Source organism: Saccostrea cucullata, unplaced genomic scaffold, assembly GCF_032062105.1.
Source record: "Saccostrea cucullata isolate Sc308-1 unplaced genomic scaffold, CSIRO_AGI_Scuc_v1 ctg2375, whole genome shotgun sequence".
NCBI classification, from domain to species: domain Eukaryota; kingdom Metazoa; phylum Mollusca; class Bivalvia; order Ostreida; family Ostreidae; genus Saccostrea; species Saccostrea cuccullata.
The window spans coordinates 104525-130249 of NW_026931665.1; the positions used below are offsets into that span (position 1 = coordinate 104525).

Consider the following 25725-nt stretch of genomic DNA (forward strand, 5'->3'; position numbering starts at 1 on the left):
TACTTGCTGTATATCGACATGAACACAACACATAAATGTTAACAGTTTTATGGAGAGAATAGTGCAGAACTTTTTTACAGCAACTTTCAACGGCTTTACATGTAGGTGACTACAGCTTCATTTGATTGAAGGTAAGATACGTTTGGACAGTCTCATTAATACATTTTACATTTGTAAATATGTTTTGGTTTTGTGTTGTTCTTTTTGATAAAATAAAGGAAGTCATTTTGATTACAATTTTAAGAAACCTTTCGAATATTCAACATTTGAAGAATAGGCGTAACAACATCTTCACAGCATAAAACGCAAATCCCAACTTTTATTTTCAATATAGGTTGTTAAGGATGTGCGATACATGTGATATGAAATGCCCAGGAATAAGATCATCAGTGTTTGTGTATTTTCTGCTCATATTTTTTACTGGTAAGTAGATCTTCATAACGTATGTTACAATTCTAGAGCAATGCACACATTTACTTGCACATGTTGAAAGGAATAAAAGGCACAAAATTCACAATATAAACAAATTGTGAAGAAGATTTTGTTTCATTTGGAATAAGACTGATAACCGTTTTCTTTGCATTAAATGTTCGGCGATTTATAGGTTTTAAAAGTTTAACACAAAACAGGGATGGTGTAATGGTAATGTGTAATGGTAATTGACTGTAATTAATTACAAATTTCGATGTAATTGAAAGTAATGTGTAATTGACCAAATTTTCAATTACAAGTAATGGTAATTTAATTAATTACTTTCCAAAAAGGCATGTAATTCACAATTACTTTTCAATTACATTCAATTACACTGGTTTTAATTAAATGAAAGTCTCCTCTCCCTCAATTTCAAAGGTTAATAACTTATATTTTGGACCAAAAATTTTAAACGTAAAATATCTTTAAAAGAACTTCCCTTTTTATGTCAATTGTTATCTAAATACAATGTCCCTTTTCATTAAAAAAAAACAAAACTTTTAAATCAAATTAATCTTTGAAAAGTTTACAAATAAAATTCATATTTTGTTTTTTTAATTAATTAGTCCATATGAAAATAAGAGGTCCAATGGCTTCTAATCCTTTTGTTGGCAATATCTTCAGCTTGTGTTGGAAGTTATTAACAGATGCTAATTAGTGTCTTGGGGTCCTATACTTATTCGTAAATAAACATTTTTCACACCTTGACTTTGTCTGTTGGTGTTTTTATACATAATCTTTGACTTAAAATTGTAATTTGGCACAGAATAAGTCAAATACCCACTTTTTGAGGTAAACCTATGCTGAAATAAGGAAATGTAAAGACAAATTAAAGCATCAAATGTACATTTAGCGTAAATTTATCCCTTGTTTATGGGAAAGCTTAAAAATGATTCAAACTTTAAACACATGAATCAATGTAAAACCATCTGTAAACTTTCTACTATTCAGTATCTACATGTATGCATTTTTCTCACAAATACCACAGTGGAAAGAATCTTCAGCATGGCAGGAAAATCTTCAAATCAATCAAGATATATTAGGTTAGGGGACACAGTATTTGAAAAATGTGTGAAACTTTTAATATTATTGTTAAAAAATGTTGTAAAATAATCTGTTATAAATGTAAAAGAATATACATGATTATTTACTTTTATACGTGTATTTTTGGTTGTAATTTGTAATTTAATTAATAACATTTGCAAAGTAATTGTAATTTAATTAATTACATTTCAAAATCCATGTAATGGTAATGGTAATTTAATTGAAGGTTTTGGGAAAGTAATTGTAATTTAATTAATTACTTTCCGAAGTAATTGACCCCATCCCTGAAACAAAACTATTTACCAATTTGTGGAATTCGTAGTAATACACAAAGGAAACTGAATCAGGAATTATTATTTCCTTCTAACTTCATTGTCACTATATTATATCAAAATTCGAAAATAAAAAGACGACTTAATATGAACTAATCTTTCTACAAAATATTCCATTAGACTCAAATGAATGTAGGTCAGGATTTGGGGTTTAATCGAATTACCTTTTTCACAAAAATATACACATAATGCAAATTTTTTGTCAAGATTTATATTTCATTTTCAGAGTTTATCAGTAAATCTACTCAAAAGAAACTGAGTTGGTTTGAGGCCCAAAAAGAATGCATGGACAATAATAATACTCTGAAATCAAAAATTTTTAGGACGTCAACAACAGACTATTGGTCTGGTATATACCTTCGATATTCATCCCGGATACACATTCTGGGTATAATTTTTTTAAATACTGCAAAATAATAATAAAAAATATGTCTTTAAATTTAATGGCGAATAATCTTATGATTATTAATACAGTATTAACATGATTAATACACGTAAATATTAATTTTAAAAAAATCATATGCATGTATATGACTTGGTGGAAAGTCAGATACATGTATGTACTTTTCCTTTTTTTTATTAAGGATGCTATTCAGCAGATAAAAGTGTGTTGGGTGTGAATAAGACATTCAACATGAAGTTCCCATCAGTTGGATTTTGCCAAGAGATATGCGGCAATGAAAATATATTAAAGTTTGGGATACAGGTAAGCTGAGCGTTTTACTTACATCAATACATGTGTTATGACAATGACAAAATATTGCAATATCGACTGCAAGCCGTTTCGATTGGTGTAAGATAGCAATATACATTTATTGACTGAGTTCGAGGACAACATGTGTTTTGTCGGACCCAAGAACCAAACTGTCTGCCTGAGGCCGTTAGGCCGAAGGCATTCAATTTGGTTCGAGGGTCGACAAAACGTATTTTGTCCGAAAACTCGGTCAATAAATGTTATACCTTTTATTTATCATTTTTTGACATGCACGTATTTTGTACTGTCTTCCGTAATGTAACATCAGATCTGTCACTTTGAACACCAACGAATAATCAAAGTACTGAGAGTACTGATAGGCGGAAGCATGTTTGCAAGTTCTCATGTGCAAAACTTTAATGACACATATTTGAAGCATATTTTTTTTTAAAGGGGGGGGGTGATAAATACTTTGGATTGTAGTATTGAAACCAAGGAACAAGAATAAACAATATGTCTCGCTTTTGATGCGGATACATGAGAATAAGTCACGTCAATAGCAATATGAACATTTTAACATTTATTATATCCCCGCTTGAAAAGTGGGAGGGTATACTGTAATCGGTATGTCCGTCCGTACGTACGTCTAGCTGTCCGTTCGTCCGTCTGTTACGCTTTGGGGTACTCATATCTTATCCGCAATTCCTCTTATACCACTGAGTGAAATTTAATGAAACCTTCACAGAATCTTTATTACATATTGCCATTGTGCACCTCCTCTTTTACTTTTTGATCCGACACATATTTTGGGATTCCCGGCCACAGCAAAACATGGACTTTTCCATTATAATCATATGGGAGGCGGGGGTATCATTTAGTGAGATCATTGCTCACAGTACCTCTAGTTTTGTCAAGTATAACAAGTTAAAATTGAAATGCAAGTTGCAATACATAAAATTTGTAAGATATGGTTTTGGGGAACAAGAAATGGAAAATTATAAAATTTCACACAAAAATGAGAACTAATGAGTAATAAAAAACAATAAATATCACAACTGCTTTTTGGTTTTGTATGTTACTTGTATTAAGTTTTAGTACCAATGAAACAAAGTCTTGTTATAAATCAGCAAATTATATAAGGAATACAACATACACAGAAGACCTTACATAGATTTACAATGTGCTTGTGGTTCTATGAATTGTTTCCATTCAATACATGTATGGCCCAGGTAGAACAAATCACACAAGTCTCTAATGCTGGTGACAGGTGAGCCCTGTGTCATGATGTCCACAATAAATGGAATATTTTTTCTGGAGAGCTTCTACCATGACAGGCCCTTGAATGCCAGACAGTTTTTTTTTTTTATTCCTGTGGTAAATTTGTCTTAAATGATTGTATATATAGGTACATACATCCCAATTTCATTTGTGATTTCTTTTCTGGAGATTATCTACACGATTCCCTTCACAACTTCTCTTGGCAGAATTTTCTACAAAGTGTATAATTGAAAAAAAAATTAAGAATATCTCACAATGTTTATTTAACAAAAATTATTTCACATTATGTATCTGACTTTCAATAAATGAAATCAAGGACTTCAAATAACCTTTTTTTGATATACCGGGTATTTTAATATATTTTCTAGGGAAGTCAACTTTACCGGGTACTCGATCCAAGGTCCAAGTATCGAATACTAAAAATAGGTACTCGTTTACTCGGATGTATATTATTTCTTATTTCAAGGTACACATTTTTATCGGAAAGTTATCAATTATAACTAAAACATGCAAATGGTAATTAGCATGTCTTCTGACATCTACACCTAGCTGTAAAACACCCGTTATCGCCTTCATCTACATTCATTCATTCAGTGAAATCTGACATGCAAAGAAATTAATGCCACTATACCCACTTCAAGAGTGAAGTGGGTATATAGAAATAACAAAAGATTCAAAACTGCTGAAAGTGAACTTGTGTAGTACGTTTAGTGTAAATATACTGGAAACAACCAACAAATGAAATAATATAAGACTAGCGATCCTGACCAACAACATCCGTCCCCTCTCTTTCGCTAGTTATATAACCTACATGTGTACACAGCAGTTTTTCAAATAGATCCAATTAAAACAAACTTTTGTAATTTTGGGTGTATTGTGCATTTGTGTTTTATTTGATAACTAATTTAATACCAAAAATTATTTCCAATGAAATTGATAATTATTTGTAAATGTAATGAAAAAGTCAGATATCGAGTAAGCGATTATTAAACATGTTAAATATTGACCGATTTGACTTCTCTAATATTTTTTTGTATTTGTTTTCTCTTTCAAAAGCCTACTATTATAAGTAATCATGTATGTGCATGTATTTAAAAAAAAATGAAAAGAAAATAAGTCAACAAAAATAAGAAAAGTCAAAATATACATTCAAAAATAGTATTCGGTTCAGTTTTGCCATCATAACAAGAAGATTTTTTATGCTATAAAAAAATATGTATCATAAGTTATGAAAAATTTTTCCACTTATCTAGAAATATAATAAATTGATGTACTCACCTTCAGAAAAGTGTTTCTGGTTGTGCTGAGTTGAGTTTTCTTCTGCCATTTAGAGGTGGCACAGGGCAAATCCACAATGCAATCTTAATTATATCCCCTTTCTGTTAGCTGCCTCCGTAGCAGGGACACATCTATACAAAACACAATGTAGTTCTTATGCTTGCGTCTTAATTTCTGTCCAGATTTTACAGTTTTGGCCCATCCTTCAACATACATGTATTAACATTAAATGAGAAAGGATATATAAATGTATACACAAACTCGGCATGATAATTCCTCAAATAATTTCTCCCAGGCATGTAATCATGGTAATTATAGAGTACCAGTTCGTTCGATAAGACCTGACCATAACAGCTATCATATTACGATATCTAAAGCATGCCTGCATAGGGAGGCGACATTTTCAGGTTAAAACAATCAAAGATAAGGGTGACAATAGAAGATATGCTAATCACGCAGTGTGAGTTACCTTGTTTGTTTTGAAGAGAAGGCCTGTCACTTCCAGTCATTTGTGCTCCACGTGGGTTTGCTGACAATTTAATTTCACGCTGAATCGTCTATATGTTAGATTATTACGCGAATGTAGTACACAATTGATAAAAGGAGTTACGTACCTCTTTTCTTCTATTTTATACAAGATTATTGAAAAGATAAGTTCCTTAGTAGCTAAGTACCTGTCATTAATTCTTAAACATAATTACCTACTTGAACTATTTATCCCTAGTACCCCGTGCTAATCAAATGTTGAACCCGATTTGTTTAAGTTTTAGACATACAGAGTTACCGTTCGTTCTTCTCTCAAACGTGAAACGTATCAGCAGTACTAAGGTAACTATATTCGTTCTATTATTAGGCTATTATTTTTATAGGACTTTTTTACATTAATCAAAATAAATTGTTAAAATAAATTCGCCATAACACACGCTTTTTGATATGATAATAACGATAAAGATCGGGAAGGGGGTCGAATATGATTAAGCGGGTTGTATGCCCTTAGTTTAAGATACATCCGTTTGGAGTACCATGAAACGGGGCAAACATCTTGAGAGGTCGAAAGGTCAAAAAAGCATGCAAAAGTAAAAGGCGGCTTCCGCCTAAAAATGAAATTAAGCTCCGCCCATTCTGTGACGTAATGTGTCCACGATCTCACCGAGTGGTCCAACATCTTACACAGCGGTCAAACATCGATTGTTTTTTATGCCCACTTAGCAAAACAATAGAAATGCTAGACTTTTTTAAAGTATAGAATTGTATAGAAACGGTTTTTTAGAGGTATAACAATAACGTTTCATTTTCTTTAATTTGTTCAGTTTAATATATTAGCTTACCCATTATTTTATTTCTATATTTATTTGTTGTATTTATATTTTTATTTATTTAATACTTTCGTATATACTCTTTTAATGTATAATTTTCATTAAGATTTTTTCGTATTTAGGCAGGAAAATGCACATGTATTGAGAATAAAGTTTTCACGAAAATGTTACCCCCGAGTGAATGTAATGAGACATGTGCAGAATATACACAAGGTGTAAAATTTACAGAGTGCGGAGGAAGGAGAGCATACTCTGTGTACATGGTAGGTATTTGATATATTTTATTCAAAATGCAACGTTCACCGAAATGTGTCAAATTCGAAATAATATCTTGAAATATAATGAGCTTTCATGTACAAACCTTTATTACTAGTATGGACTCAAATGTGTACATTGTATTACTCAATTTTTCTGTAGACCCTATACAACCACCCTATGGTGTGATCTTAATTTGTTCACACGGATTTCACACTGTAGCTTTTTTTTGAATTTACATCACTGCTACATGTACCTGAAATTGATCACGTAAAACATGTACATAGAAACGTCAAAATGACATCATTTTATTTTTTTACGCACGAAATAATCCTGTGACAAAATACTTTAATTGTATGATGAGAAAAATACCTAAGCATTCATTTGAATTCATACTTTTGGATGTCTTCGGTCTTATAATACACCTGGCCTTGCCGACAAATTCAATACCGCGCGTTAGCGCGATTTTATTAGTTACGTAGACACTTAGAGGGGTAATACGGAAATATGTGGGCTCCTTGAAAATGTAGTAGTTGGGCATTCAGCCACTACTGATGTTTAAGTTTTGTACTTCGCGTTGTGTTTTATTTTATATACTAGATGTTCCCTTCAATAATATTTCAACCTTTTGATAAACCTTTTATATTTTCTTTCCAGGTAAGTTTGAGTCCGCCTGTAGTGAGGCTTGTAATTAAATAATAAATAGATAATAAAGTTTTAAATCTTTAATAAAGTTTAACAATTGTATATGGAAAAATACCAAACGACAAATAAATATTCCCGGGGAATGAATGTGGCTTTCGAGAAAAATAACTAAATGAAAAATATAAAGAACTAAGTTAGAAAAATAAAGAATTATTAATCGAAATTTAGTAGGGAAAATAGGGTGAGGCAACTCCTGATAATTACCTTGATACAAGGCTTGGCTCAGTAGAAGCCCAGAGCACGGCGGTGCTCGGGTTTAAATACTGTTGTTAACAATAGAATAAAAGTAAAAGTCAGCCGTAATGTGATTTGATAATAAATTTAGAAGTAACCAATGAAAAGTCTCGAAATAAAATACGCTTGAAAATAAAAGATAACTCTCTTCCGGTTTCATGAATAAACAAATCGAATACGAAGATAAAGAAATTACGTAAAGAAGTAAGTTAACTTTATGTTTAATAAATAATGTAATGGGAATAATTCATAAAGGACCGATACTACCACAAAAACATATATATTATACAATATGTATTTTTTCAAAGACCCCACATATTTCCGTATTACCCCTCTAAATGTCTACAAAACGAATTTATCCTGCCGATGGTTCTCTAAAAGACTGAATATTTATAGGTTCAATAAACTGCTTTCACTGAGCGTCCAAGCAAGACGTTTTGCAATTATTGTTGTCGTCAGACGCATTGTGACATCAGTTATGAGGCTCCAAGCTGGTCACGTAAAGCAGTGTATTGATGATGTGTGGTTGTTAAAGTTTTAATATAAGGTGGGTAGGTCACGTGGAGGAGGCAAATTAGCAATGTGAGGTGGGCAGAAAGCATAATACCGTTTCATGCAATATTGCACTCGATAAATGAAATTTCATGATTTTATCAGAGGCAGGATAAGATAATTTAACGGCACGGCCAGGTGTGTTATAGGACCGAAGACATCCAAAAATATGAATTCAATGCTTATATTTACATTCTCTAATTTTCCTTCTTCATATTTGCTAATTTCATTCATCTTAAATGTGAATTTAGCACCCTTCAAAACTGCCGTGGTTATTAAATGGAAGAGCCGTTTGTGATGTCAACTGACGTTAAATGACGTTGCAAAGTTTTAAATAACGCAAACAAATTTAAACATTGCGAGGAAAAAAGTGACAAATTAATTCTTAACGCACATTATGTTTATTTGTACGTTAATTTTTCAGGGTTATAGTTTTTCTTTTAATTGAAATAAAACATTTTACATTTTTATGTCCCTAGAGTATTAAAAATGCCTATAGTTCCTGCTGTGTATTCTAACGCGCGGTGACAAGTTTTCGAGTGTGTTATGGAAATTTGAACGTCGTGGATTACAGGTGGATTTCATGAAGAAAATTACACTTATAGTAAATATTATATAATTGTCCTCAATTTCTTTTTTTTAACTATAGTTTGCTAGTTGTTAAGGGGTGGGGGTATAATAAATTTATCATTTAAGGAATTAAGCTTTTTTCAACTTATATTATACGATATACATGTAACATAACTTGGGGCAGTTTACGCTTTATGAACCGCGAAGCGTTTTATTAAAAAGCGTAAACTGCCCTAAGTTTTGTTATATCGTATAATATAGGTTAAAATAAGCTTCATTCCTTATAATTTTATTTCAATGCACACAATGAAATTATTTTTCCCCAAAATAAGGCTTAACAATTTGATTAAACTTTCAAAGTGACCTCAAGCGGAGTAATACGTTTTTGTCCCCCGCTTGAAAAGTGGGGGATATTAATTTGGGTTTGTCCGTCCGTCCGTCTGTCCGTCCGTCCGTCCGTCTTTCTGTCTGTCTGTAACGCTTTCGTTTCCACACGATATCTCGAGAACCCTTTGAGCTTTTGCAATGAAATTTAGCATAGCAACTCCCTATGTACGAAAGAAGACCCCTATTGATTTTGAGGTCAAAAGGTCAAAGGTCAAGGTCATAAATAAGCAAATTCTCTCTGTTAAAACACTTTCGTTTCCACACGATATCTCTAGAACCATTTGAGCTATTGCAATGAAATTTTACATAACAACTCCCTGTGGCCTAATGAAGACTCCTATGGATTTTGAGGTCAAAAGGTCAAAGTTCAAGGTCGTAAATTTATACATTCTGTCTGTGTGTAACACTATCATTTCCGGGCGATATTTCAAGAAGATTTTGAGCTTATGCAATGTAATTTTATACCAAAACTCCCTAGGACGTCTCTCGCCCCTCTCAAAGTGCCCCGCCCTGTTTGTTTTATTAGTATTTATAGTATTACATGTCGCTATTTTTAGCGCAGGGGCATGAGGAGAGTTATTGCGTATAAAACAGGTTCTCGGCGGACTTTATGTTCTTATTACGTCTATAAGAACTGTTTAATAAAGGCTAAATAAATCAAACACCATGGATTGTGTAAAATTTTGAGAATTTATATCGAACATGAAAAGATGAATATATACATATATGTGACTTCTATTCTGCATATACTTCATGCCAGTAAAGCGATTCCGTGGTCTAGTGGTCATGTCTCTCGCTTCAAGTGTAAGAGGTCCCCGGGATCGAATCTCGGTTGATCCTACTTTTTTTTTTTTTAAATACTTTTTTTTTTTACTAAATGATTAAAAAATATTCAGCATGTGAAATGAAAAATTTATGAGGTTATAAAATCATCATTACAGTGTGATAAATATTCCATATAAAAAAATCTTCTATACACATAATAAAGAATAAGCAATCAAATCTTTATATGCATATTGACATACATGTATTTTATTTGCTTCAGTATACATATATACATTTAATAATTCTACAAATTCAGTCAAGGGGAGCCGATTTTTTCCCTAAGCGGGGGACACGAATTCTCTGAATTAGCTTGTTTTTTTTTGACTTAACTCATTGTGACGTAGGCAAGTTATGTTATACAAAACGGATAAAATGATTAATCCAATCAAATGACGTGTTACTAGTAAAATTAAATTATTACAATAGAAACTTGATCGGAAAAGTCGTCGATATTAGCGTCTCGATTAATCCGATGATTCGAGCTTGTCAACTCGATGTGATACGAATCAAGTTACTGTAATATTTATTTAGCACGCAGATAAACCATTACTTAAAAGGGCTGTACGTTCTATTTATTGCGTTCATTTTCTTTGAAATCTAACTTCAGTTATTTATTTATTATCAATGGGAAGGACCCTAAGCTAAAAAAAAAAAACTACAATGTTTTTCATATTTTGTATATTTATCAAATTTCGTATGTCCCACGCATCTTAAGGCAGTTATATATCATTAGGATTCTTACCTCATTTTAGAGATTTGATCGAAAAATTATATGTTCTACAAGTATACACCTTTCAATATATACCGAATTTCATCAATTTCTTTTTTTTCTTCTAAAGTTTCTTTATGTCTGCCAATGTATAGTATATTTTATATGTAAGTTTTTCTTTTTCTGATAAGTTGATGTATTCCATAAAACATCTCTCGGTCTGATGGTAAATGATTTCATAGGAATATATTTATCATTATACTTGCAATGTATTTACAAAAGCATACAAAGTTGAAATATTTTTCATTTTCAGAGTTGAGTACTGTACTGTCCTCGTCATTTTGTAATAATTTCTGATTAAGTTAACTTTGTATTTTTATAATTTCTCTATAGTCTCACAGTGACTGCTACAGAAGCGTGCTTTTGTCTTAGAATGAATTGCAATTATGCTTGCATTGTTGGACAAAAAGATATATGTACCAATAAATGTCCCTATTTGGCTGTGAAATTAGTATCATTGTAAACAAATTTGTTAAGTTTAGTCGTTGTAACAGAGATTTATATTATTTACTTTGATCAGACCACCTACCTACATTAAAACCACCTAAAATATTTAACTTTAATGGACATATTTAAATCAAGGATTCGATGCATGTTGCATAAAAAGTGATCCGGAAAAATTGTCTTTGATTTCGGCGGCCTATAAATATCAATAATAAGATTCTACATTCTTTCATTGATTTTATTTTTAATATCAGCTTCATGGCTAAAAGGTAAAGTCGTTTTGAAAATTTCTATTTTCTTTATGAATGAAAAATTCTCAAATGGGATTTAAAACAACGCACATTAAAATCATCATTTTTTTTATCAGTACATGTAGCTATGAATTGGTGTTTTTATTTATATTATCTCATCCAAAAGTTGTGTTTACTAAGGTAAACTTTGAAGTGTCGCTCCTGTACAAAACTATTATTCGGTTTTGTAGAAAATTACATAACCACGGAGACATATTGTACTGCAGTAAACTGTGGCCCAAAAAAGACATTTTCCATTTCCCCTGATTGTTCCGAATTGCATTTTGCATTGTGTACGGATAAAGGTAATGTATGAATTAGTAAAAACATACTATGCAATTAAAAGGAATTCTTAGGTATTCTAAGGGTCTTATGTTATATAATTGGAAGAAATCTCCAAGGTCGATGCATGAAACATATGGAGATAACGAACGGTATTCAAGATCAAAAAGTCATTAAGCAATATTAAACAGGAGCAGAGCAAACACGGACTTCCAAATCATCAGAGGTCGGATGAGGTGACATGGAGGAGTAAGATCCTTTGACGACCTGTAACACCCGCCGTGTGCTCTTTGTCATGGTCGGGAAATAACGGAAACTTTTATTTCAGTATCATTGGCTAAAAGGAATAGCCATTCAATATACAATGGGTTACACTCTCTTTAAAGAGGAGATAACTGAGAATAACTGAAATTATCTGCCATAATTTCAAGAGAAACTTTCTTTGAAATGATGAAAATTATATGAATAAAGTTTAAATTTTAGTAAAGAAAAACATCAGTACCATGATCAATCACATTGACTATTTTCAGTTATCTTTAGCTGATATAATTTTTTTTTTCAAAAAATGACATTCATGGTCTATTTGTCTACAACAGGTGATAATGTTTTTACATTGAATAAATCGGAATTACTTTCAATTCTTCTCAAACTTAGTTATATCATAAATTAGCTCAATGATATGTAAGCAAGTTATTCTAGTCATTGTTCTAAGAGGTGGGCTAGCAATATCATAAGGTATTAGAAGTTGGGGGCAAATCTTTTGAAAATTAATTGGGTCAAACAAAATCAAATGTTTAAAGCATTCCCGAGTGTTATGGACCTTTTCCTTATAATGATGGGATTTTGAACAGGGGTTTGGCATTAAAAATAATATCAAATACAAAGTACATGTGCTGAGTATCATGTTGTAAATTTTGAATTTACTAGGAGGAAGTAAATGCAAAATTTACAACATGATAATTTGTTGTAGATTTGCATTTACCTCCCCCTACTAAATTCAAAATTTACAACACGATATAAGGAGGAAAATTCCTTAGATGGAATATGGACAATTTTGTTCAGGTCGGAACATTGGTAGAGAGACGTTAAAAAGTTCTGTTTAAAATGTCCAACCATTATTTCATGTAACACATAAAAATATACAGAGAGTGCATTGAGTACATTGAGTATTTTCCAAGATGATTTTTCTTGTTTCTTTTTAAGACGTGTGGTGATGGATTTCAGGACATAAATATTTTTCAAGACGTCTATGTAGTGATAATTTCAAGGCATAGATATTTTGTAGAAAAATTTACAACTCAAGAGACCGTGAGTGGGCGCAACTGGACACAATCCATGCAGTTCTGTAAAACATCACAACCATCATCTTATCTTGAAGGAAACGTTTCCTCTGTTGATGCAAGCAAGGCATGTAAAGAGCTGAACTGGACTCTAGATGAATTTTTCTGGCTAGGAATTATTACAGAGGTTTATTATGGAAACGATCGAGGCAAGTTTCAGATTTCAGAGAGAGAGAGAGAGAGAATAAGAAGATGTATTGTTAAAATCTATATAATCAACCTAACTATTTATAAAACATATATTATATTCGTATTAGATAAAATGTATATCAAGTTTCATCAATATTTATATTTCACATATTTCATAATATAAATATTAATATTTACATTCAGTGTAATTTTCTTTATGAAATCCATTAGAAATCCATGACATTCAAATCTCTATAACACACGCGAAACCTTGTCACCGCGCGTTAGAATACACTGTAGGAACTATATGCATTTTCAATACTTTATGAACACCAAAATGTACATTGTTCGACATAATTTAATTCTTAAAATTAACCCTGTTGAATTAACGTAAAAATACAACAAATGTGCATTTAAAATTAATTTGTCACTTTTTTCCTCGCAATGTTCGTTTGCGTTATATAACTTTACGACGTCACAAAGGTCACAAACGGCTCTTACGTCTATAAAGCACACCAGTTTTGAAGGGCGCTAAATTCACATCAGCGATTACCGAAATAAACAATTATGAAGAGAAAAAATTAAAGAATGTAAATATAAGCATTGAATTCATATTTTGGGATGTCTTCGGTCCTATAACACAACTGGCCGTGCCGAAAAATTATCATACCGCGCTTGTCGGCACGGCCAGGTGTGTTATAGGACCGAAGACATCCCAAAATATGAATTCAATGCTTAATGGTACACACTATTTTCTGCACAAGTTTGAATAATATACATATACAGGTATTAATAAATTCTTTGTATATCTGTAGGTGTGGTGATTGATGAAGATGATAGAAAATCTTTCCACCAGTGTCAAAAATGCAATGAGGATGGTTGTTCGTTTAATGTATGTTCAAAAAAGTTACACACTATACTTTGTGAAAATGTAAGTTTTTATAAAATGGAAAATTTTTCTTATTTTTTATTCTTTCAGTATAACACAATAGGAGAAAATTTCCATAGATTGTAGTGTCTATAAAATATTATTTAATTACAATAAGTGTATACTTGGACTTTGTTTATCAAATGCATGTTCTTGTAAGCGGTGAAAAGTTACTACTATCAATTGCAATCGTATTTATACCCCCGTTAAAAAAGCAGGGAGTATTTAGTGATTGGAGTGTCAGCTCGCTTGTCTGTGTGACTATCCTTATCACTATATGGTTAAAACGCCATAATCCATGTTTTGCTCTGAAGGATCAGAAGTATGTATCAGATTAAAGAGTTAAATTTCTTTCGACATTTTCTTTAATAAATTACATATTTCATTACTGTTATTTGTTTTTGCCTGCTTGTAACAGAAAAAAGCTCAGTCGTTTGGCAGGAGAACTTATTAAAATCAATGGCATTATTTACCTCAACTTTTTTTTACTCTATATAACATGACTGTAACACTGTCTATTTCCCCGAGAAGAAACTATTTCCCTCATCTGAGGACTACTCCCTGAAAATCAGAGCCTGGGACTATTCCCTCGTGACTATTTATTAATTATTTTGACCGATGAAAGTGTGCAGTGGGCGGAGCGTTCAGGGAAACTCGAGTCTGTGACGTAATGATAAAAGCAATGTAACTATGACGTCAAAACATTTCGACATGCGATGTCAAAATTAAGCTTGATTTCTAGCAATATAATGACAACGATAATTTTTCGAAATGTCATTGAAAATACTTTTTAAAAATAATTTTAATGTTCTCGGAAACGATGCATTAGCTAGGTATCATACAATCTTTTAAAACACATGCATTTGTGATTATGCCTCTAAAGTGTTTTTTTTTTTTTTGACCCTCTGGCTGCGGGAAGGACATATATGTCCTTTCACCGCTGGCTGCAAGAGGGACATATATGTCCCTGGCGACGTCATAAAGTTTGAGACGTCTTTTCACTTTCTGAATTGAAATTTGTATATCATAATAATTAGATTTCACTGTAGTTTTTGCTGAAATAAAAGCTTAAGAATTTCGAAGCAACTGCCGATTAATGAAAGTTAAAAGTTTAAAAATTATTTTATAATAATTCATGCATTTTTATGCATCGATTTGAAAGTTTAAAATGCGCAAACAAAATACTGTAAAAAAATAAGTGGTTTAAGTCATTGAGAAAACTAGTAAATTTTACTGTCCATATAATCACTACCTTAAAAGTAAGAAATAAATTAAAGGTCATACGAAACAATGTCCTGCATATTTTGGGTTGTATACGGAAATGAGTTCATCTGAGCAACATTAATCAGCCTGAAATAACATTTTGAAATTTTTACGCAAGTTGGAGGCAACAGAGTCGATCAAAGATACTCGACTGCGAAGATGAACTTCAACTAGCGCGGCTTATCTCCCTTTGCTTATGACGTCAATAAGACCCACTCGCTACATTCAGTACTAATATTTATATAGCTGATCATGTCTTATGCAGCGTAATTTTTAAGAAATAGCATTGTCTTGACTAAAATTTTGCATGAATATATGATTTTCATACATGATATTGTTTGTCTTTTAACATCCTGTTGCATGTTTGCAAGGTTTTTGCATGTTTTATCCGTGTAATGTATTGTCATTCCTCTACATTCTAACATAATGAGAGAGGGGGAGAAAAAAACGATGGCCAGAGAGCAGAACTTCTGTGTTCGAGTAATATATAAATATAGAGGCTGTCAAATAGCATTACAGTTGAATAAATTTCTAACACAAAGATATGATTTGTTAAATTTCCAATAATTTTTTTTAAAGAACGATCAGAATATGAGCACTATCGATTATCGATCGGTAGCACGCACATATATAAGTAAAGCTGGATTCGATTTACAGCGGTGTATGAAAGTGAAACTACAATCATGTCATTTATTAACTGTTTATGCAAATTAATGATTCTATGATATCGCTACCTCGCCTTTACCTCTCTTAGTTATTCCTTATACTCCTTCTTTGGCTTTCCCTTTCTCATTGACTCTTTCTCATCCCGTATTTTTTTTTACCAAAGTCGGTACATTTACACATAACACTGTACTATGTGCCTTTTTCAATATCGTAATAATTTTAAAAAGTTAGCCTCAGACTTTAAACGCAATTCTATCTATATATGTAGTCCTACGTTTCTGTATGTATTTACAAATCAAATTTTCTAAATTATATCAGTTTATTTCAACAAAGATTAAATTCTGCGAAAAAGAATGTTTAACTGTAAAAGTATTTGATTCTTAAAATTGTTTAGTTTCAGTGTCGCAAACAATGGGCATTGGGGGCATGGGTTTCTTTTCAACGGATCATCTTATGCACTCAAACTGTTATAGAAGTATCAGTACCGTAACATTACAGTACAGATATATTCACGTGCATATTTGTAATGCTGGTATTTGTTTTTAAAATCACGTTTCTTGTGACAGCAAAAGTACGATGATGTCGTCATAAACCTATTTCTCTATATCATTTTCATGAGTTCTTGTGTTTCAGATTGCAGAAGTGTGCATTCAAATACGCCGACTTTTTATAGATCAATGTTTACCATAAACTTCAATATCCCCGTGTTTATTTAGGGAAGGGGGGGGGGGTACATCATGTATCATATACGTATAAAAAAAAACAAGCAAGGAGATTATTGTTTCTAAGGTATCAATTTAAAATACTCAGTAAGTAATCTTGGTTGGAGTGAAAAATATTGATTTCATCAGGGTTTTCACCAGGATCATCTTACTATGAATAGCTCTCGTTTTCAGTTGTTGTGCCTAATTAACGATAAGTTTAAATCGAGTAAACTGTTCTTTAGAATCAGATAGCTCATCTAAGAACATAATCACATTTATATCCACAAAAAGACTAAAATTAACTCAATAAAATATAGTAAATTTACACTAGATCTAATGCGTTGTTTACATCAATGGGTCGTTGTGACGTCATGCAAACACAAAATCAAGAACGATAAGCGGGTAACAAATATATCAAGTGGGCAAGTTTAGGCCTTCATTTTTCCGTTAAGCAAAAGCTAAATTATTTTTACCAAACGTAATTTAACATTCTTTCATACCAATCTTTATGTTTAAAAAGTAAAATCCTAGTGTTACGAACTGTTTCGTATGAACTTTAAGGATAATAGTCAATTTTGTTGAGGGAAAATCATAATTGTATATGACAAAAATATTATATTAAAATTTTCAAATGAGTACTAAATGAAAATACTAAGAATTCCCTTTGGGGGTAAAAGCACGTTACAGTGTATAATTTAGAAATACTTTTAAAAAAGTGTACAATATTCAATTTTTATTCATTTACACATTTTCCCCAAGATTTGAAAAAAGATTGCTTATAAAAATTATCTTGATTTTTAATTAGTTTAAATAGGAAACTGACAGCGGAAATGATGTTCATCTGCCTTGGGGTCAATTTTGTAGAAGTAGCTAGGGCATGCGAATCTCAGTCGCACTCTAGCAAACCATTTTCTCGATCAACTTAGGACCCTGTTAAACCCAACTTTTATCGAAGAATCCCAGTCAAACCTTGGAATATTTAATAGATTATCTGTACCTGAGCAATTTAAAAGTTTTATAGACTTTCATGGAAGGGGAAACGGTTGCGTTGCAGAGCTGAGCAGGTTCTATTTTCGCAACATAACCCCAGACTCAATTCAAGTAGCGTTTCTCCATTCAATGACTCCATCATCCATGCGATACCCCTCGGCATGTCCAAACGCACAAGTCCATTAGATTTTATTTATAGATCTTATTCTACATTTCTATTTCTTCTAGCTAAAAAATCTTAAATATCGTAATTAGCATCGTACTTTATATGCGTTCCTTTTAGAAGATCCTGAAAAGGTATACAATGTTGCCCCCTGATTTTCTTCTGAGTACATATATTGTGTTCTGCTTTAGTAAATTTTCCTGTCTATGCGGCTACAGCTTGCCCCCCCCCCTCCAACTCCTCATTCTTTGTTGTGGTAAGGTCAATGTAAATTTCAAGACTTTGACATTTTTTTTTGCTAACTTGACAGATTTAAAAACCCTCATTTTATCGTAAAGTAAACTTCTGAAGTCATTGCTATATCACTAACACAACCACACAAAGTTTATATGTATGGTCAATATCTATGCTTTCAAAATTTACGTACCCCCACCCCCCCCCCCCCACCCCACACCTTTACAGCAATTCTACTATAAATATTAATTTTGATCCAATTTACCGGAAGTCAATGTTTATTGTAAAAATAATTGAAGATAGACCTGACAACTATACATCCCCACTCCTACCCCTATCCGTTAGAGTACATGTACGTACGTGCTACGAAATGTGCGATTTTTTAAAATATCGACCTTTTGCTTACTTACTTGTGTGAGTTCCATTCACATTACGGAATATGTGCATGTGTTTAGTCGTACCTTTGAAAACATTATATAGACAAATACAATTTTAGAGAAAGAGAGAGAAAGATTAAAAACACATTTACTAAAACATGCGATTGATTTTAAATTGTTTTAAATACATTTTAATAATAGTTTAAACTTATTGATTGACTTTTTTAAAAGTAATTCTTAAGTGCCGGTTTCCTCAGTTAAATTAGTATAGCATAAAGTGATCTAGCTGCAGATCTGTAGCTCTCCGAAAAAAATATATATTGATAGACCGGAGAGCTACAGAGCCACCCATTGAAAAAACTGTATATTTATTGCGCACAAAAAATGCGCTCGGTTCTCGATTTATTTTTCTATGTTTTTAAAGCCCTAATTTCAAAATATTACTAACCGTGTGTTCCTAACATATTCTTTGACTCTTTCTACAACAAAACATTCCTCATAATTGTTGTTAATAGTCCTCCTGGCCCTGATATTGCAATCATAGGACATTTCGCTTATTTATACTGCCATTTTGGTTTCAAAGATAATTCGGTCCAATGTGCTTCGTTCAGATGTCAAATACGTTAGAACTTGATAGAGGAAAGAGTAATTTTTTGAAATCTTCCATTTTTTGCAATTGAGGTAAGACTTTGGAAGAATTAATCAAGAATCGAGCGCACTTTTTTGTGCGCAATAAATATACAGTTTTTTCAATGGGTGGCACTGTAGCTCTCCGGTCTATCAATATTTTTTTTCGGAGAGCTACAGATCTGCAGCTATGAGATTGAGCATTTTTATTTATTTATTTATTTTTTGTGGGGGGTTGTATTTTTCTTTCATTCAGCCCTGGGGATGTTAAATTTTAATTTATTGAATAACTGTTTATGTTTTATTTTAGCTGCAATTATGTAGACCTCTCAGATTTTTTTTCTGATATTTTTTGAAGAGCCCCCCCCCCCCCCGTGGGCGCAATATTATTGTAGCTAGTTTTATTAAACCACCAATTCTTTTTAATTATGTTACCATGAATTTTCTTAAGATACAAAATACGAAAAAATGTGGAATTTTGTGAAGTCTCTTTTAAATTTTACTAGGGTGAATTTATGTATGTTTAAAATATTTACTTTAAATCATAATACGATCGGTACATTTAATTTAAATTTTGTTAACGCCCGATTTTCGGACACTCGGAATAGGGTTGAGCCGCAAAGAACCGGATCTAAAAAATTAATACACTGTATATTTTTCTTTCCTATTAAAAGATCGCAAGTGGAATGGTGTAACTGAAAAATATATTAAAAGATAAATGGGCTTCGTTGCAAGTTTATAATAAACCAACAGGAAGGATTAATTACCAAAAATTAAGACGATATACTAGTATATGAATCTTTAACTTTAGTGATCTAATGGAGGGTGATTTTTATAATTTGTGGTAGCTGCAGAACTGTAGCTCTCTGAATATCTTGATAGACCGGAGAGCTACAGTGCCTCCCATTGAAAAAAAAAATAATATATCTATTGTGCACAAAAAAGTGCGCTCGGTTCTAGATTAATTCTTCGAAATTCTAACCTCAATTCCAAAAAAATTAAATTTCAAAAAAAGTCCTTACTCCTCTATCAAGTACTCTCGTGGTTGATACTTGTACGAAGCGCGTTGGACCGAATTATCTTGCAAACCAAAAATGGCAGTATAAATGCAATCGGCAATCCTCGGTTGACTCCGCTACGCTCCATTCAAACCTCGGATGTGATAGGTGGAGGAATACTGGGTACGCATAAGATCGCTACATTTCTCCGCCGGAAACTGCCTTGTTACTCATTTCATATTTCGCTCTGCCTAAAAATCTTAGAAAAGGTTTCTTTATTTGTGTAATTCCTCGTGTTAATTACAACAAATGTTAGTATTCTTTGAAACCAAGAACACAGTGTTGGGTGTGCATCAAAGTAACTCGGTTTTCAAAAGTATAATATTTGAATTAAATTCAAATAAGATCACATGACCGAATCAGCAAGATGGAAGATCACTGCTGACGTCCGAGGTTATGTGCGAGGTACGAGTCATTCGAGGAACTCCGATTGGTATAAATGGGCTAAATTTTCGATGATCTCAATTTCAGGGCTAGGAGGGCTATTAAAACAACTATAAGGAATATTTTGTTGTGAAAACAGTGAAAGAATACATTAGCAACACACGGTTAGTAATATTTTGAGAAGACAGTTTTAAAAACATGGATAAATAAATCAAACAGCGCACTTTTTTGTGCGCAATAAATATACAGTTTTTTCAATGGATGGCACTGTAGCTCCCCGGTCTGTCAATACATATACATATATTATTTTGGAGAGCTACAGTTCTGCAGCTAAATTTTTGGTTGATCTATGCTTGAGTAGACAATCCGTCAAAAAATGAAGTTTATATAAAAAAAGCATAGAATCGGATACAAAGCTGACGGACTGCATGTAAGTAACCTGAGATGTTAAGTTTTAAAAACTATTTACGATTCATGAGTCGTTTTTATTTGGGGGGGGGGGGGGGTACCTCATTTTGAAATATTCCATTTGAATTATCAAATTTCTATATGAAAAAGTAACGCAAAACCACCCTTGGGAAATACAAATTTCAATTAAAAAGTATGAGGAGAAAGTCGTGTATTTGAAAAAAAAACTTAACCAAGCCCCGCCCCCCCTTCCCCCTCCATTCATATACATGTTTATACCCGGTACAGTAACACAATATATGTTTTTCAAGTTTGAGCTGGTTGCTTCTGACTCGTATCCGACTAAAAAAAATCTGAACTCGCCACCGATTTCTGAAAATATTGTAAATGCATCCAAGAGCAGACCACGGTTTGAGGCCGGAGAGGGCGTTAAATGTTTAAAAAATGAAAAAAAACAATTATGCTTTACCATTATTCATTTTCGTTTCAAGTTATTACGAAAGAACATCTGTCACTGCAAACGTTAAATATAGAATATGCATCCACTTCCTATAACTAGGTAATTGTTGCATAATGCTTCAATTCTAGCAAAAGGCAATGTACATGTATATTCATTTACGTTTAATATGTACTCTATACAGATTGAAAATGAAGTAACAGCACTTATAAGGATTGAGGTAAATCATTCAAAATTTACTTGGGAAAAGAAAAGAGGCATACAAAGTGAGGACTATTCTATTTCCGACTCTCAGTTTTCAAAGCTTGTGCATGTCCTAGAAACAATTATTTTCAAAAAAAAAAAAAAATAGGTAATGAGAAATGTCTTTGACATATTCGATTTTTTATTTCGTGTATTTAATGGCATAAAGGTTTGGCGTGTCAGGAAGTATTTGAATTCTCTAAACAACAAGATATAACAATAAAATACACGCGATTTGTTTTAGGTTTTTAATTTCTTGATAAAAGCGTTAACCTCTATATTACAGGGTCTTATCAGTATAGAGTTTCAGACTAGTTGGTTTATAAGTAAACGAGTTTGTTTGGGTATATCATTTTTTTCTTTAGAAAAAAAAATATAATTTCATACAGAATGCGTTCAGAGTACTTTTATTTTTAAAAAATGTATTTATCTTCTGTACATTGTAAATAGTTACACACAAGTATGCAAAATGAAAAGTTTACCAATTCATATTCCGAAATAAATTTGATGGCTATAATACATCCATTTTCCACTACGTAATATACTTCACAATAATAAAAAATACTTAGTCTCATATCATGCGCTGAAACAAAATCTTCCTCTGTTAAAATTATACATAACGCAGGTGCGATTTACGTCATTGATACAACGTTAACCCGCAATTTTTAATAACGCCACAACTATTGTAACGTCATTTACGTGTGACGTTACGTTTTCTTGGCAATTCAAAAATTTACGCCGGCAGCGAAAGGTTTAACGTCCCTCTCGAGAATTTTTCACTCATATGGAAACGCCACCTTGCTGGTGGAGGGCTACAAATTTTTGTACTATGCTCGGCACTCAGGGCCTTTGAGCAGTGAGGGATCTTTTTCGTGCCAGTATCTACTGGGACAAGGGGCCTCGGATACTCTCTCATCCGAAGGACCGGTCTCCACGTCCCACAGTGGAATTCGAACCCGCGACGTAAGGATTGACTCTTTACTTCGCGACTCAGCAGACGCTCTTACCACTGCGCCACGCGGGCGACACGTAAAATTGAAGGTGCAAAATGGAAGTTTGTAACAAATATTCTTAAAGTCTCGTTAAATTTCATTAGTAGTATAAGAGAAGTTGCGCAAGAGTTGGGTACATCAATGCGTAACAGACAGGGAGTTTTAGTTGTCATACACCATTTAAAAATTATTGAGGTTCTCAAATAATTTTTAAGGAACTGCAAATTGAAGTAACTACACAAAGTACACCAGACAGCCACACTGCAGATACTGATAATTTGAAAACTACATTTGATGAACCACTTGATTTTACTACAATGATTCTTATCTCAATTACTCCAAAAGGTAAATAAAAATATTTCTTGTAGTTAGTCGACAGCTGTATGCACATCTTCTAATAATATGTCTCACTGAACGCTTATAAACCAAGATATGATTTATTAATCTTTAAAAAAAAAAAAAAGAAACAATCAACTAATATGTGTAAATCATGCGGCTGCAATATGGCTGTCTGAATATTTTTTTCAAAAAAACTTTCAAAGTACTTACTTTCGATTGTACATTTTTATGATAGTCTCGTTATGATGCTTTATGATCTGCCGAGTGGGGAAACATATTTTTTTAAAGGTTGAGTAAGAGCAGCAGATCTTCACTTTTTGAATATTTATCACATTTTTAGTTCAAATTGGTTTTGTTGGTTTGAAGTTTGTTTCAAATATGAATAAAATATTTGAAAAATATACAATAGTTTGATAAACCTTTGCTGTCTAAGACCTTGCAAATCGGAAAATAGAACTTTATTTTAAAGAAGATAGTCTCCTTATGAAGATAAAACAGTTGTCTTTTTAGTTTAAAAAAATTAAAAATTAAACAAAAGAAACGATATACACTGGAAACCCTTTTAGTTTCAGATTCGAGTACTTATACCAGCATAATTGTTTCCTTATTTATTATCTTCGTTCTGAGCTTTGGAATTATCATTTTCATATACATAAGGTAAATTGTCTAATTTTTCTTATTAGATTAAAATATTTAGACTCTGAATACTCATATTTTTAAAACAATATTATGTGAAACATTTTGAACTGTTTTGATTACACCACGTTTGTTCTTTCATTGTTTGTTACAGAAGTAGAAAAACAAGACTCAAAACAATAAGAGGCATATTCCAAAAATCAAAGGTTATATACATAAATAATGCGCAGCAGAATGACCAAAATGTTACGGACATGAATTATTTTGTACTCGAACCTACATCAAATTTGTCGTGCAATGTCGCTGACATTGAAGGAGACATATCTAATCCTATACGGAAACACAGGAAGGAACGTATGATCATCTGCATGGCAACGATAGAAGAGTAATGAAAGACGAAAAGACATATGACTCCGCAGCATTTGGTATAGAATATGGAAGCTATGGAATTGGAAAAAATACAGAAAACATCGATGATACATACGGCCATGCTGGAATTTCCTCTGATTATGGACACATTAATACAAATATACATGTAGAACAAAGTGGCGAATACGACAAAGTCATAAGCTTTTTTTCCTGATACAAAGGAAATAAGTGTATTAATTTATTAAATATTGGAGGATAATTAGAAACTATTTAAATAATGAATACAATAACGCCACTTCCAGAATACATTACACTGAACTACAGGTACACACGGACAGTTTACTAAAAATAACGTAGAAAAGTCGCAATAAAGTATTGCGATTGACAACTGATCCAATCTCTGATGTTTTGGAGGTCTGTGTTTGCTCTGTTCCTATTTGTATTGTTTAAAGGATTTTTGATCTTGAATACTATTCTTTATATCCATGTGTTTCATTCGAAAACGCGACCTTTCGATCAAGAAAATGAGATGCCAAGGCGGCTAGCATATCTATGTACATGTATACGGAATATAATAGATAATGATATAATAGATCCTTTCTTTACTCCTGGAGATCAAACAGTTAAACTGTTTCCAAGATTGTAATCAGCATTGAGTCCTCTACAAAAATTGTAAAATACATTGCCCTGGAGAAAGGCCTTGTCACAAGGAATTCACATGTGAAATATGAAAGTCATACTTCCACTAAATCAAACGTTATGGGCAAAGTTAGAGTTGTTGCGGGTATAAGAAAAACATCCTAACATTTGTTTTTGTATATAATCAAAACAAGGAAGTTGAGATCTCTTTTCGTTGTGTGTGTTTTTTGTGATATATTAAGTGAAGATTATGCATGAAAATTAATCCCGTTAATCTAAAAAAGATTACGAATCGTGAATACAAACGTAAAAGCAGTATAAGTAATGAAGTACAAATCAACGCATTTTTTAAGCTCACATTTTTTGCATAAATTAAGATCACATTGTTATTATGCGAAATTGTGTAACGAGCCAAGGAGATATATTTCTTACCTAATATAAGTTTATTTTACTAACTTAAAGCATAATTTACAGAATCATAATTTTTGGTAGGATTTTGATATACTCTTGGCGGAAGGGTTGTGATAGTTCTCCAATGGTTTCTCGTCAAATATAGCTGCCTATGTACCCGTTCTTTTTCAAGCGGTTCTTTGCCTTTCATTGACTAAAAACTGCATATTACATGTATATCCTTTTTTTATTTCTGTACAATAAGATAACTCTATAACGTGCAAGATGATAATAGTATTTCTCATTTGTTCGACTGATTTTCATATTAAAAAGCTAGCTTTTTTTGAAGGATAACTCTCAAAATACAGAATCATTAAAGATAGACCCGACTGAATACTTGTAAAGTTTCAGACTGTAAATGTAAAAGAATTATTTTTTCAATGGTAACAAATTACTAATTTAAAAAATTTACAATCCTTTTTATCTTCAAGTTGTCTTTTGGCATGACTTCTTTATGCAACTTTGTAATTTTTTGGCGCTACATTTGGACAAAACCCCGACGAGTATGGAAAATGTGCAAAGTACTTCGCATATTACTCATCTTTAAGATGAGAATTTTAAAAAATTCCAACTAAATGGTATCAAAGAAAGCTAGGTTAATTT

At 32.3% G+C, this 25725-nt stretch overlaps 1 protein-coding gene and 1 long non-coding RNA gene across 2 annotated transcripts; both read left to right on the forward strand.

Annotated features, from left to right (window-relative positions):
• Window positions 1-12: 12 nt before the first annotated feature.
• Window positions 13-14010, forward strand: LOC134233230 (uncharacterized). The gene is made up of 8 exons (XM_062715211.1): window positions 13-131; window positions 335-423; window positions 2074-2235; window positions 2432-2553; window positions 6536-6680; window positions 11636-11749; window positions 13012-13215; window positions 13982-14010. Exons 2-8 carry the CDS (start codon window positions 345-347, stop codon window positions 14008-14010), a joined length of 855 nt encoding a protein of 284 aa, XP_062571195.1. The 5' UTR covers window positions 13-131; window positions 335-344.
• On the forward strand, window positions 14009-24869 carry LOC134233248 (uncharacterized). Its single transcript, XR_009984942.1, has 4 exons — window positions 14009-14126; window positions 22905-23034; window positions 23595-23685; window positions 23819-24869. It is a non-coding gene; the product is annotated as an uncharacterized LOC134233248 (long non-coding RNA).
• Window positions 24870-25725: the final 856 nt, after the last annotated feature.